Genomic DNA, 13,472 nt, shown 5'->3' on the forward strand with positions numbered 1-13,472 from the left:
AAATTAATTAACAGTTACCAAATCATCGAATAAAAATGTTACAATTATGCGAGTTAACGAAAATTATGTGAAAAAAATAATTATCTTTTAGAATAAAATATTGTTGCTAGTTTATTTGGATAGAATGTTGTTATAACATTTATCTGGTAAATACATTTTATATTGAAAAAATAGTATTGTTATAGTTACTTTTAATAATTTTTTGAAATGTATTAATGTCAGAACCCAAAATTGAGGATAACAAAGGAGAAACAGTTTATCGGGCACTCAAATAATGAGGTATTTTCGATAACCAACAAGATTTATGTTGTGATACAACTGCTTCTAACACAGGTCATATAAAAGAGGCGTGTATAGTGCTTGAACATTATTGAAAATTATATTAGAACGTCATATTTTATATTATTTTTCTTTTGGGTATAAAATATGTTATAAAGAGCTGCACTTGATGTAAATGTCAATGTCACTTTTGATTTTAAATTTTAAGTGTATATATAATAGTGTATTAAATGGCACATATTAAACATTCTTATCATTTTAAATTAAAAATGTAAAAATTAAATACATTTTAAACAAAATGAAACAGTTAAAAATGTATTAATTATTTAAAATAATTGACTAGGTATACTTTTTTAATAGTTTAAAATAGCATTAGTGTTTATAGTGTTATGATTTTCTTTTTTATAAATATAGAATTAATTTTTATGAAAAATTTATATTTTATACGTGCATGTCTGATTTATTTTGGATACTATACGTATAATACTAAAATAATTTTTCAGTAAAACTAACGAGTAAAATCTTCATATTTAATTAGATTGAAATTTAATAAATATTAGATGAATGTGTATTAAATCAATATTTTTAATCCAATAAAATATCAATAATCAATAATTCAGTAGATTATTTAAAAAAAAAAAAAAATTGTTATTTCCTAAATAAATTTGAAATCATATTCAATATATTATACAGGGTTATTTTTTAAGTATGCTCAACTTCACAATATAAATTGAATACATGCATAATTTAAACATAAGAATATGGGGTGGACATGATTAAAAAAATCACCCCGCATAAATATCGACAACATAATTCACTGACTTACTTTATGAAATGTTTGCAAACTTATAAATATATTATGTTTTGAGTGAGTTTAAAAATAATCAATAAATACCATATAAATAATACCAATTGAATATTTTCTTTGAAAACGAATAAAGTCAAAATCAAGATATAATAGACAGAACCGTTGAAAATACTTTCATGGATTTCATGTAATGATAATTGTTTGGCATATATTATATTTTCATAAAGGAAAGAATACACGAAACAGTAAAATCTGAACATGGCGATAACATTCTATTTTCTAGCTTATTTTAATCAAACCTTTCGAGTATTTAACATTATACATTTATTGTTTTTTTAAATTTTAGGTTAAGAGGACGCCACACCCGCATGTGTTGTCTTCGTCTTTCAAGTGCGTAACATGGCAAATTTTATGCTCAGCAGTTCCAATTTAGCTCCATTAGTTTACAACTTGAAGTAAATTTACCTCTTATATGAATTAAAGGTAACATTATTATCTAGGTTTTCACAGAGGCTTTTTTATTATATTTCAATTTTAAAGCAAGTTATGAGTATTTTTAAAACTGTGAATTGCTTGTATATCTTAAAATACTCATAACTCGCTTCAAAATTGTAATATAATAAAAAAGCCTCTGTGAAAACCTAGATAATAATGTTACCTTTAATTCTTATAAGAGGTCAATTTACTCCAAGTTGTGAACTAACGGAGCTAAATTGGAACTGCTGAGCATACAATTTGCCATGTTACGAACTTGAAAGACGAAGACAGCACATGCGGGTGTGACGTCCTCTTAAATATACTTATGATTAAAATTACATGCTTATGCAGTATAATCTACTGAGAACTTAAATGCATAAAAATTCAACTTCAATAAAATAGTTAATTATTTATTACTAATTAGTAATAGTTATTTAAATGTTTGATGCACTGAATACTGAACCAAAATTTTTCAGGACATTCCTGTGGTAGGTATTCCAGCTGGATTTCACATTTAGCGATTTTCTTATTTTGGTGTAACTCTAAAACAAATGACCGCAGATACTTGAAATTTTCACTGAATGTTTATATAGGAATTTTCTATATTTGATAGAATTTTTAAAATATTTAGATTTGTTTTGAGCTGTTTATTGACATTTTAATTTTTCAACTTTTTCAGTTTTTTTTTCTATAAATATCGATAAAGATTTATTTGTTGGGTAGAAAAGCTTGAAAATTTAATACAAATCTCCTAACATATTTTTACAATAGCAGTTGAAACGATTATTACAGTGAAATGGATGTATTAAATTTGAATTCAATGATAAATCATTAAATAGGTAAGATGAAAAACCATTTTGAGTGGAATCGATATGTTCACAGAGTAATTTGAAATTTAAACACTTTTTAAGTCAAACTATATCGAAACTACACTTAATATGGTTACTGTGACTATAAAATGTGATATAATTTTAAAAAATTAATTAAATGCATTAATCGATCATATAGAAAAATACTTACCGTAGTCTTAAAATGAGTGCATATTACCATAATTTTCTTTTTGATCATCAATATAACATCGGATTATATCGGAATGCCAAAACCATTTATTTTAATTTCTGAATCATCACAATATAACCAAGGGCATGGTCACACTCTCATGAAAATCAACGTTTTTTTCAAAAAAAAAAAAACAACGATAAAACGTGAATTTTAAAAAGATACTGAAAGTCTTTTAGGTACTTGAGCTTTGGAGTGGATAACAATAGAAACCCATATAGGCATAACATATTGGGCGATTGCTATAACAAAAAATATTCATTATTTTGTAAAGTAGGTACTCATGTTTTTTATATCAATTTAGGTTATTATAAAAAAAATAAAAAATAGTTTACTTTTTTATATCATTTAATACATTAAATTCAAAAATCAAAATGTTCATAATCTGCTGGTTGGATTCAAAATATATATAAAAATTAATTTTTCACCTTTAAGAATCGTGTTAAACTATTTAAACTGATTAAAATCAATGATGAACCCATTCCATTAGAAATGCAGTCCAATACCCAAATCCAGTCAAATAATTTAACAGACCACTTCTTCTTAGTATAACTTATTTTGTGAACATACCTACCAAATTATTCAAACCAATTAACAACGATAATGTGTATCGTAAATCGACTACTGGATACCAATATAAAAAACAAACAACGAATCCGGTATCATAGAGAACGTTACCATGCCATTTGAAACAACAAAAGATCGGACCGATCAAAGATAATCATAGAAAAAGTGAACTTAAAAACTATGCATTTTAGTAAAACTAGTTCTACTTTATCAGTAGAACCAATAAAAATCGTATATGGGCATATGAGTTATGGTGCTTCAGTAAAAAATCAAACTTCACAAAATCTAATCATTTAAAAATATTACACTACATATATTTAAAATTGCTCTCATCCAGACAAGTCCTACATAAAGACATTTTCATTAAAACAAATGAGAAGATGAAACGACTTTTTATTAATTATTAGTTTATAGATAAGAAAACCAACAAAATCCCTTCATAAAAGGCCTTAATGCCCTGACCCTTCTAGAAAATCCTTACCACAGACACTAAAAAGAAAGTCGTGTTGTGGACATTTAGTTCAAAGTTTTTTTTTTTATTTTATTTTACTTATAACCCCAAAACTAAGTGTCGCTAACGGAAGAAATTTTACTCAAACAACCACAATTTAGTTTCTCTTTAATACAATTTAATTACTGTTAACTGTAATGTTCAAATCGTTTTTGTATATAATGCTTTAATAAAAAAAAAAAAAAGAAAGAAAAGGAAAATTATTAATTATTAATTATTCTAAAAAATTACTAGCTGCCCAGAGTACCTTTTTTTGCCATATAAATTATTTCTTATAAATATATTGGTAGTCAAATAAAAAATAACTAAATAAGAATTCTGTGTTTAAGTGTTTTACTGATATGACTGATAGAGGGATGGAGCACTGGGAACAATAACAAAACACCAAATATTAATTTTTTTAAATTTATTGTACTTTTTTACTATCTTAACTAATAAATTTCAAATTATATCTCTATCACACATTATGAAAATTAAAAACATACTCAGTCTCTTAGTGCAATGGAGTGTACGATATTTTTAGTGAGTATATCTTTAGCCAACACAAAGAAACTGCATGGTTTACCCATACAAGAACATGCTACGTTTAATTTTCTGTGTGAAACACATGGTTTACCCAAATCTAAGCCACAAACAAATATAGTTTGCCATTGACACTTATTGATTGTCATTTCGAATACCAATATAATTGGAAATCGAACCCGTTTGAATTCAATTGGGACATCTGTGGTAAATGATAATAATAGGGATACGTGTTTTCCATCAATTTTTTAATGACTAATCGCGTACTATTGCACAGCCTTGGTGAGTTCAAATTACAAAGCGAAATAATAGGAGATTCAATCTTCAATTGTAAATGGTATGATGTCATGCCTGGAAAATCCAATGAGTTCAAAAGCACTGCTGAATAACTTACAGTTTCATTGGTATTATTCGTATGTTTTTTGACCTTTTCTATTTCTTATGTTTGCAGCTAATTTTGTTCTGCGATAAAAATTAGCACTCTGGAGTCTTGCTAGCATTTTAAATGACACAAACAAATAGAATAAACTTACATTAAACAAATAATAGTAATAAATAAATATTATTCTCAAATCCTATAATCTATAACAACTAGGTATTTATAAACAAAAATATCTATCATAAATCATAAATCTAGCTGACCTTCATGCACTTTTCCTTTAAAATATAACAACTCTTTAGAGAACTGTGAATGTTCAAATCCTTTTGAATATAACTCGCAGCAATAAGTGTAATTCAGCCATCTTGGTAAGAAATCTGTATATTAGCAGTTATTAATACAACTCAGCCTACTTTATAATACTAATTTGTACTAATTATTTTTCCTATAATATACGAGTATAGCAAAAATTTTTAACCAAAAAATATGTTTAAAATTTATTCACAGTTAGTATCGAGTGGATGCAATTTTGTTTTGATTTAATCATAAAGTTTGATCTTAATGTTGGATAGGTATAAGAAAAACTGAAATTATCCTAAGATAGAAAATAAATCTGAACAGAAAAAAATCTATAAACTGGCATCTATTTTACTTACCGTTCTTAAGTATATATAGTTATATTTGAAACTATAGCAATTATATAGTAAAATTGCTATACAGGAAGCTACAATAAATAAATAAATATGTAACAACGTACTTTAATATAATAATATTTTTTATTTTAAAATTACATAATGATACTAAATTTACATAGACATTCAGGAATGGGGTAAATTTTGAATCATTATTGTACTATAATAATATTATAAGTACATCAACTTTAAAAACTGACAGAATTATAATGGTTTTATTTACAATTGACTTATTTACAATTATTTTACGTTAGAAATTTTATCTAAATACTAAGGTAACTGATAAACTTCATATTTTTTCACTAAAATATTATGGCTTCAATTCTATAAATGTGTGTAATGTATATATAATATATATATTTATATAAATATATGTTACAGTTTACGACGGAATATAACGTTATTTATCTGTCATTAACTTTATTTGCCTACAAATGTGGGAATTTTTGTAATTTTTTATTGAATTACAATACTATTTCATGTAAACCGTTAGTTAACATGCTCAAAAATGGGTCAATCTCTTGTGGGCTAGAAAATAGTAGTGTTTCCGTCTCTTAAAGATATTATCGCCATCATTTCAAGACTGATTTTAAGAATTAGTGACAAGTTGAGTAACAGTAATTTTCATGAAAGTACTTTTTATCAAAACAATATTATGTTATAATATAGTATAATAATAATACATTTTTTAAATTTTTTGAAATAGTAACTGAATTTTATTTTATCTTATGTTATTTAGGATTCAAGTAAATATCTGATGTTGAACGATAATTACCTAAGTATATATTTGGTTAGTAGGTGTTAACATTAATTGTGGAAAATAACGTTATATTCCGCTTAACAAAATTTACTGTAACATTTACATATTTTATATACTTATATGTGATATATATATATATATATATATATATATTTAAAAGTAACTTTCGTTATGTACATAACAAATTAAAAATTTATAGAAACTAAGAACAAATTATTTTATATATTGAAATTTTAAAACCAATAAGTTGTACATTACATTGAGAATTTTCTTAATAATGCATTTTTAGATTCTCAAAAAATCATGGTAATATTTACGTTACATATAAATATTTCAATTTTTTTTATTTTTTTTGTCAGTAAACTAATTACGTATTGTGCAATGATATAATTTAAATAAAGATTATGAAGAAAAACACCATTTTTCTATTAACAAATTTAACATTAAACAATAGAAAACAAATAAATATTTAAATATGTATTATATATATCATATAAAATTAACTTAAACACTAAATAATTATTTTTGAAAATGGTGTCTCATATTTTTTAAGTAAAATGGATAATTTATATTAAGTGGTAAGGCTTGTTATATAATATATATGTATATATGTTTTGTTATTCCTGAAATTTTTGTCAAAATAGAATAAAAAATGTTCATGAAATCATACTTATTACCTGAAAATAATAATATTTGCGCGGGTTTGATAATACCAATTTCCAAATTATTATGATACTAGTTAAAATAAAATAAAATAAATTTATTGCAAGCTATACCATCCAGTCAAATAAAATGTGTGTTAAAAAATAAACAATGATAATTGGAAAAAAAAGTAAAGAAAAAATGTTAGATGCCTAATACAACGTGTTACCTACTCTTTGTAGGTATATAATATGTACTTAGATGAATAGATAAAATAAAATGTGAATGTCGGATAAAAACAATAACTAGTTATAAATGCTTTGTTTGTTTTGATATTTAAGTGCCTTTTTATACCTTGACTGAAAAAATCAAATTTTAAATTATTTAAAATTGTATTGCTTATTAGAAACTAATAAAAATTGACTGCAAGTCTGCATCTACCATAGTTCGAATTGATTTGGTACAACATTTAAAAAACGAAACAGGCTTTAGAAATTGGCATGTGATTCAGAAATTTATATTTAAAAATAAATTTAAGTTGACTCTAGTATAATTTATATCATAATATTATTTACGTAAATATGTTACCGGATATATATTTAGGGTTTTTGTTTTTGAAGTTAATGGAATGATTATTATAGCAACAAGTTGTGTACTTATATGTTTCTTGAACTTTTTTTAATGTAACAAATTAAATTATAAATACATATTGGATGAATATTTCAAATTAATTATGTATAATTAGTCAGTCACTATGCATATTTAGTGCCTGATGATTCCTTTACAATACTATGGCCAAAGTATTTAATGCAATAAATTGCAAAATTTTAAAAAATAACGCTAAGGTTTAAATTTAAAACAAAAAATAAAATAAATTATAAATAATAATTTTAATAACAAAAAAATAAGATAAAACATAAGATTTTTTCATTAAAAATTGACTGCTCTGTTTATCTTGTAAGAGAATGAGCAACATTATTATGATTTTTTTTAACATCATCTATAAGATAGAGCAAACGCAGCCATGGTTAATGTCCAAGACCATGCAGCTAGTTTAGAGCCTGCACCGTGTTCACCATGTTGCATAGCGGCAGGATGTTCACCTATAGATGAACAAAAAAAAAATATGTGAACACATTCATTATTCATATGCACAAGTCATTTCAATATTCAAGAATTCACTATTTGGATTGAGTGTAAAGACATATGTTGAGGATTCGTGACATCGATAACAGTCAAACAAAATTGCAGCAAACTTTGGCTTAATATATTCATTATATATTAAATATGTATATTGTATATATTTATAGAATTATATGGGAAAAATATATTTTATAAAGCTTTCGTAATGCATGCCATTTGAATATAAATTTTTTTAAGCGCCCAGCACATTTTAAGTTTTTTGTTATAAATTATCACATTGGACACGTAGTAGAATGTTGTAAAGAATGGTACGCAATCTAGCTGCAGCTTTATTCATCTTAATATATTGGAGATACTAAGATATTTTAATGTCGAAGAAACCAAATATGACCTCTTAATTATTTATTTATTTAAACATTTATAATATTACAGTTTATGCATAATTTTTGAATTTTAAGAATAATTAGAGTACCTATAACACAATACAAATAAAGTCTATTCATTTCGGGACTATGACTGATTTTTATGTACATAAGAACCTAATACTTAAACGTTGTTACGCCATATAAACTAGATAAATTATTATCAACTTTATATATATAATGTACCTACACGTCATAATAGAAAGAAAAAGAAAAATTATCAAAGATAAACTTTAATCAATAAAGTTGTTTTAAATAATATACCGATTAATAACTATAATAACGATTTTTGAGTTAATTAATTGTATCATTCTAATATTTAAAAACTAACTTTGCCGTAAACAATAAATAAACATTATACCTAAGATAATAATAAACATATATATATATATAAGTACAATTCATATATATTTAATGATATAATATATAAGTATTCATAAGAAAATTAAAATAATTTTTGACAGTTTTTATTTATCAAGGTTAATTTATAATTTACAAAAATGTTGTTGAAAATAAAGTTAATATCAGTAAAGTGTTTTTAAATCAAGTTTAATCCTATAGACTACATAACATTATACATCGAGCATTTATCGTATAAAATACTTCTTAAAAAACGTAAATAAATAGGTCTCTTGTGATTTTTGTGTTTCATATTCACTATAGAAACTATCAGATATAGATAGCTCATAAACTTTTTCTCACTTAATTTTATTGTTCATAAAGTCAGTCTGATATTTATTTTATACAAAATATCACAACTTTACAAAAAAAAGATATTTATTTGGATATTTGAAAAAAGAAACATTGAAAAAAAAAATCCATTAGATATGCAGGTAACTATTGTTACGAACTGTATCATTAATAGCTGTGTGAATTGCAGCAAGAGTCTGGCATTAAATTAATAAATTATTGTGTCGTGAAAACATCGCGTCTTTAAAATACGATATGTGTTCTATTTATAATAAATAATAGACTAATTGCATGAAATATTATGTTTTTTATGACCATTATTCTTTCCCTACCAACAAAAAAATCAGAATAAAATCAATTTATTTAAAACTGCAATTAATATTTTTTTATACACATTTATAAATTAAAAAAAAAAAAAAAAAAAAAAAAAAACAGTTGAGATATTTTTAGATAGGTATTAGATTGGTAAAAATTTCATATGTCAAACGATGTATGTACATTTGCTTAAGCTCTGTTTATATTCTACACCGTTATTGATTCGTATATTTTTTATATCTAAACACAGATGATGATAAGTAATTAATAATTATTATAAATTAAAAAAAAATATTTTAGTTTGTGAATTACACTAATATTACCAAATTTCAAATATTTGTTTTTTATTTTCTTATACTTTTGAAACGCATTATATAAATGAATAATAATTAACATAATAATTATAATGCATTAATAATGTATTTAATAATAATGATTGTAATCCAAACATACCTCTCACTATCGATGACACGTATAAGAACATAGCAGATATAATGAAGTTCAAACCAATTATGTTTAACAGAATTACCTTCCCGTCTTCCCCTCCGTGGATGTGGAATATTAAGTCCAATACCCAACTACTCGAATTTGACAAAAAAATCTCCTCAAACTCAACTATAATAAATAACTTTTCAGAAATAATAGAAGGAAAATACCCTCACCACATAAAAATCTTTACGGACGCCTCAAAATCCCCAAATGGAACCGGTTTCGCATTCATAGAAAATAACAAAACTTCAATGTTCAAATCTCCTCACGAAACCAGCATTTTTTCCGCTGAAAGTCAAGCCATCCAAAATGCAATCTCACACGCGACGACATTAGCGTCTGAAGAAATACTTATAATTAGTGACTCTCTTAGTGCACTCCTAGCCCTCGAAAATCCTTACCCCAAAAACGAAATAATTCAATCCATCCAAGAAAAGTTATCAAACACAAAAAAAAAAATCGAATTTCTATGGGTCCCCTCCCACACTGGCATAAGTGGCAACGAACTAGCTGATAAGGCAGCCAACGAAGCAATAACATCACCCAGCTCGGTACTAATAAATAAAATAACATTTCAAGACGCACTCTCAAACATAAATAATCTAACTAAAAGTCACTGGCAAGGCTCGTGGGAGAAGACTCCAAACACAAATAAATTAAAAGAAATTAAACCGTCAGTCGACCCATGGAAAACTCCCCCATCCTCATCCAGGCACGAAGAAGTAGTTACCACAAGAACCCGGATTGGACACTCTCGCCTAACACACCTACACCTCATAACAAAAGAAGACAGCCCGACCTGCGAACTCTGTGACAAAGCGCTGACAATTAAACACATCACGCTAGAATGCCCAAAGTTCACCAACTCCAGACAAATCCTCGGGAACCCATCAACTATGCAACAAGCACTTGGCGAAGATAACTCCAAAAACATATACGTTTTTTTCAAAAACATAGGATTAGAAAAATTAATTTAGAAAAATAATTGAATGTACATATACTCTACAAAATCCCTCTATTGTCAAACATAATGTGTCCCCATAGCTTTAAGATCATACTCTATAACTACTATTTTGTATTTACTGCAGGCTAATAACCTCAGGAGTTGAAGCCTTATTTAAATAAAAAAAAAAAAAAAAAAAAAAAAAAAAAAAAAATAATGATTGTCTCAATAATAATAATACAAATGGTTTATCCATGTACCATGTGATATGCTTGAATATTATTATAACAAGTTTTATTATAAAATTATAAAACTAAATATTGATTAAAAACAAATATTTTAATGAATTATATACTGTTCTTACGTTTTATTGTGAATATCAGTAAGTTTAGTTTATATTTGAACATTTTTTATACGTTTGTTGTTACATTATTTAAAATATAGTATATATAATTTAATTCTGAAAAATAACTGTTCCAGTTATTTTAAGTTACTTTATTGTTAATCAATTAATTATTGTGATAATTTATAATTTTTATTACGAAAATAATTACAGTAATATAGTTTATTTTGTTCACAATATACTTAGTTATAATAATAAGTTTGAAAGCATCGGTTTTTGGTTTTTAAAAATAAAATTCTATGGTATGAAATATTTATTTGGTATTTATTCGCGTGAATGATTGAAAAAAGTCTGAAAGAAAAACGCGACTAATATTTTTTCATTATTTTTTTTTTATTAAAGGGTAATATTAAGAAATCAGTACTCAAAGAATAATACAAGATTAAACGACAACAATCTTAAAGGATATTGGGTAAAATCAAGAAGTTGAATTGGTTTGACAGTTTACAATATTTTCAAATGACAACCAACACATGGGAAACAAATAACTATTTAGAATTAATTTTTGTAACTTAAGGTTATATCTGAGATATTATTTTATAATATAAAATATTATATACTTTGTGAAGTAATGATAAAATACGCATTACATATAATAATGGACTAGGTTATTCATTTATTAATATTCACATTTTTTTAGGTACCTATGTAGTTCAATTGAAATAATTAAATTACTTTTACACTATAATTATTTTAATGTTTCTAACGCAAAAAATATTATACTATACCGAGAAATGTAATTAAGTATAGGCAATAGCTGAAAAAAAATTAGCAGGTCAACCTCAGGCTCTTTTAATAATTTTTTTTGTTGTTTTTAAACATTTCGTTTTGAGTGTCATACTCAAGTTATAATAAAATTTATAAATTAAGCTTACAAAGCTCACATATTTCCACAGTAACATTAGATTAATGAAATTTATAAGAAAAGAACGTCTAATTCAGGAAAAAAAATCATATTTAAAACCAGTTTAAACCATCTTATTGAACAGATTGTTGATTTATATAATAATTATTCATTAGGTAGTTTTTTTTTTAATCATTTTATAATAGATTATTGTTATGCAGTTTTGGCCTCACTATATAATTATTTGTAGTGATGAAGATTTACATTCCAATATGGCAAAGAAACAAAATTGGTAAAATATACGGTAGAACCTCGATAAATCAAACCTCTATAAGTCGAATTTTCGATAATTCGAAGGAATGCCTTGGCCCCGGCCTTATAATATATGATATGTGTGATAAATTCTCTCGATAATTCGAATTTCGGTAACTCAAATTCTCTATAATTCGAAATATTTTTAGCCGAATTTTGGCTTATAACTCGAATTTATATAATAATATATGTACATATAACACGTTCATACCTTGATAACCCAAAGGCCAAATAATCAAGTGTATTATTATAAATTTATAAATAACAATAATCGCAATCGAAAACCGATTAATATTATCAATCTAATCTTTACCTTATGCTTAAAAGGTACTGTTATAAATTCAACGATATAAAACCATATAATGTCTATATCTCCGATAAATTACGTTTATCTACTACTTACATTTATTGTACATTATAATAAATAATAATAATAAATATTATATTGGTAAAATTATACGTCGATTGAACTACGAAATGTATACGTTAATATTTAATATAATGCTGTGACAGCAAATGTCCAGTTCATCTTGTGATTTTGTGAAGTCAAGATGGAGAAATATTTCGATAACTCGAAATTCGTTGCCGATTCGAGATATCGAGGTTTTCCATAAGTCGAATTTTCGATAACCCGAATTTTTTTATCGTCCCATGCCGATTCGAGTAATCTAGGTTTCCAGTACTTAGATTTGAAAAAAATTGGTCTAGATGCGTTTCCCAAAATTATTGAGAATGTTTTTTTTTTTTTTAAATTGATTCTAATGAAACCTGTTCGGAGTTTACCTACTTATCGGTTGAATTTGCAATCGTCCTTGCAATAAGCCATATGTGTTTATTTATATTTAAGTTACAACACTACATACTTGCACAGTTTTACTAGTTAAGACCCGAGATTAAAATTATATGCTAATTGCGATAACGTGTTTTTCTGTTGATAGCTGACAATTAGGATTCACTAACAAAATGCTGCTACTTTGTGTTACCTTTATCACCTAAGCAAATATTTTTTCTCAACTTTAAAAATGATTATTCTATAAATATTAAGATTTATAATTCAATTCAACTAATCTTGTTCAATTATATATTTTAAACCATATTTATAGATGCTAAGTATAAAATAAGTAAATGAGGAAAAGAAAAATGTATTGTATTAATTATAGAAAATAGGCCTTAACTAATATGTACTACCTAAGTAACTGATGTAACCTTGAAGGC

General features: G+C 25.3%; 1 protein-coding gene across 2 annotated transcripts in view; it reads right to left on the reverse strand.

The window, feature by feature from the left end:
* Positions 1-5,359: 5,359 nt before the first annotated feature.
* The window catches only part of LOC107169556 (lachesin-like), a 270,623-nt gene continuing 262,510 nt past the window's right edge, over positions 5,360-13,472 (reverse strand). For both annotated transcript variants that reach the window (XM_089226856.1, XM_089226855.1), the window contains exon 6: positions 5,360-7,799. In XM_089226856.1, coding sequence (XP_089082982.1) covers positions 7,693-7,799 — 107 coding nt within the window. In that variant the 3' untranslated portion in view covers positions 5,360-7,692. The remainder of the gene's footprint in view (positions 7,800-13,472) is intronic.

This window comes from Diuraphis noxia, unplaced genomic scaffold (genome assembly GCF_037042655.1).
Source record: "Diuraphis noxia isolate RWA-SAM2 unplaced genomic scaffold, SU_Dnox_SAM2 contig0004, whole genome shotgun sequence".
In the NCBI taxonomy this organism is placed as follows: Eukaryota; Metazoa; Arthropoda; class Insecta; order Hemiptera; family Aphididae; genus Diuraphis; species Diuraphis noxia.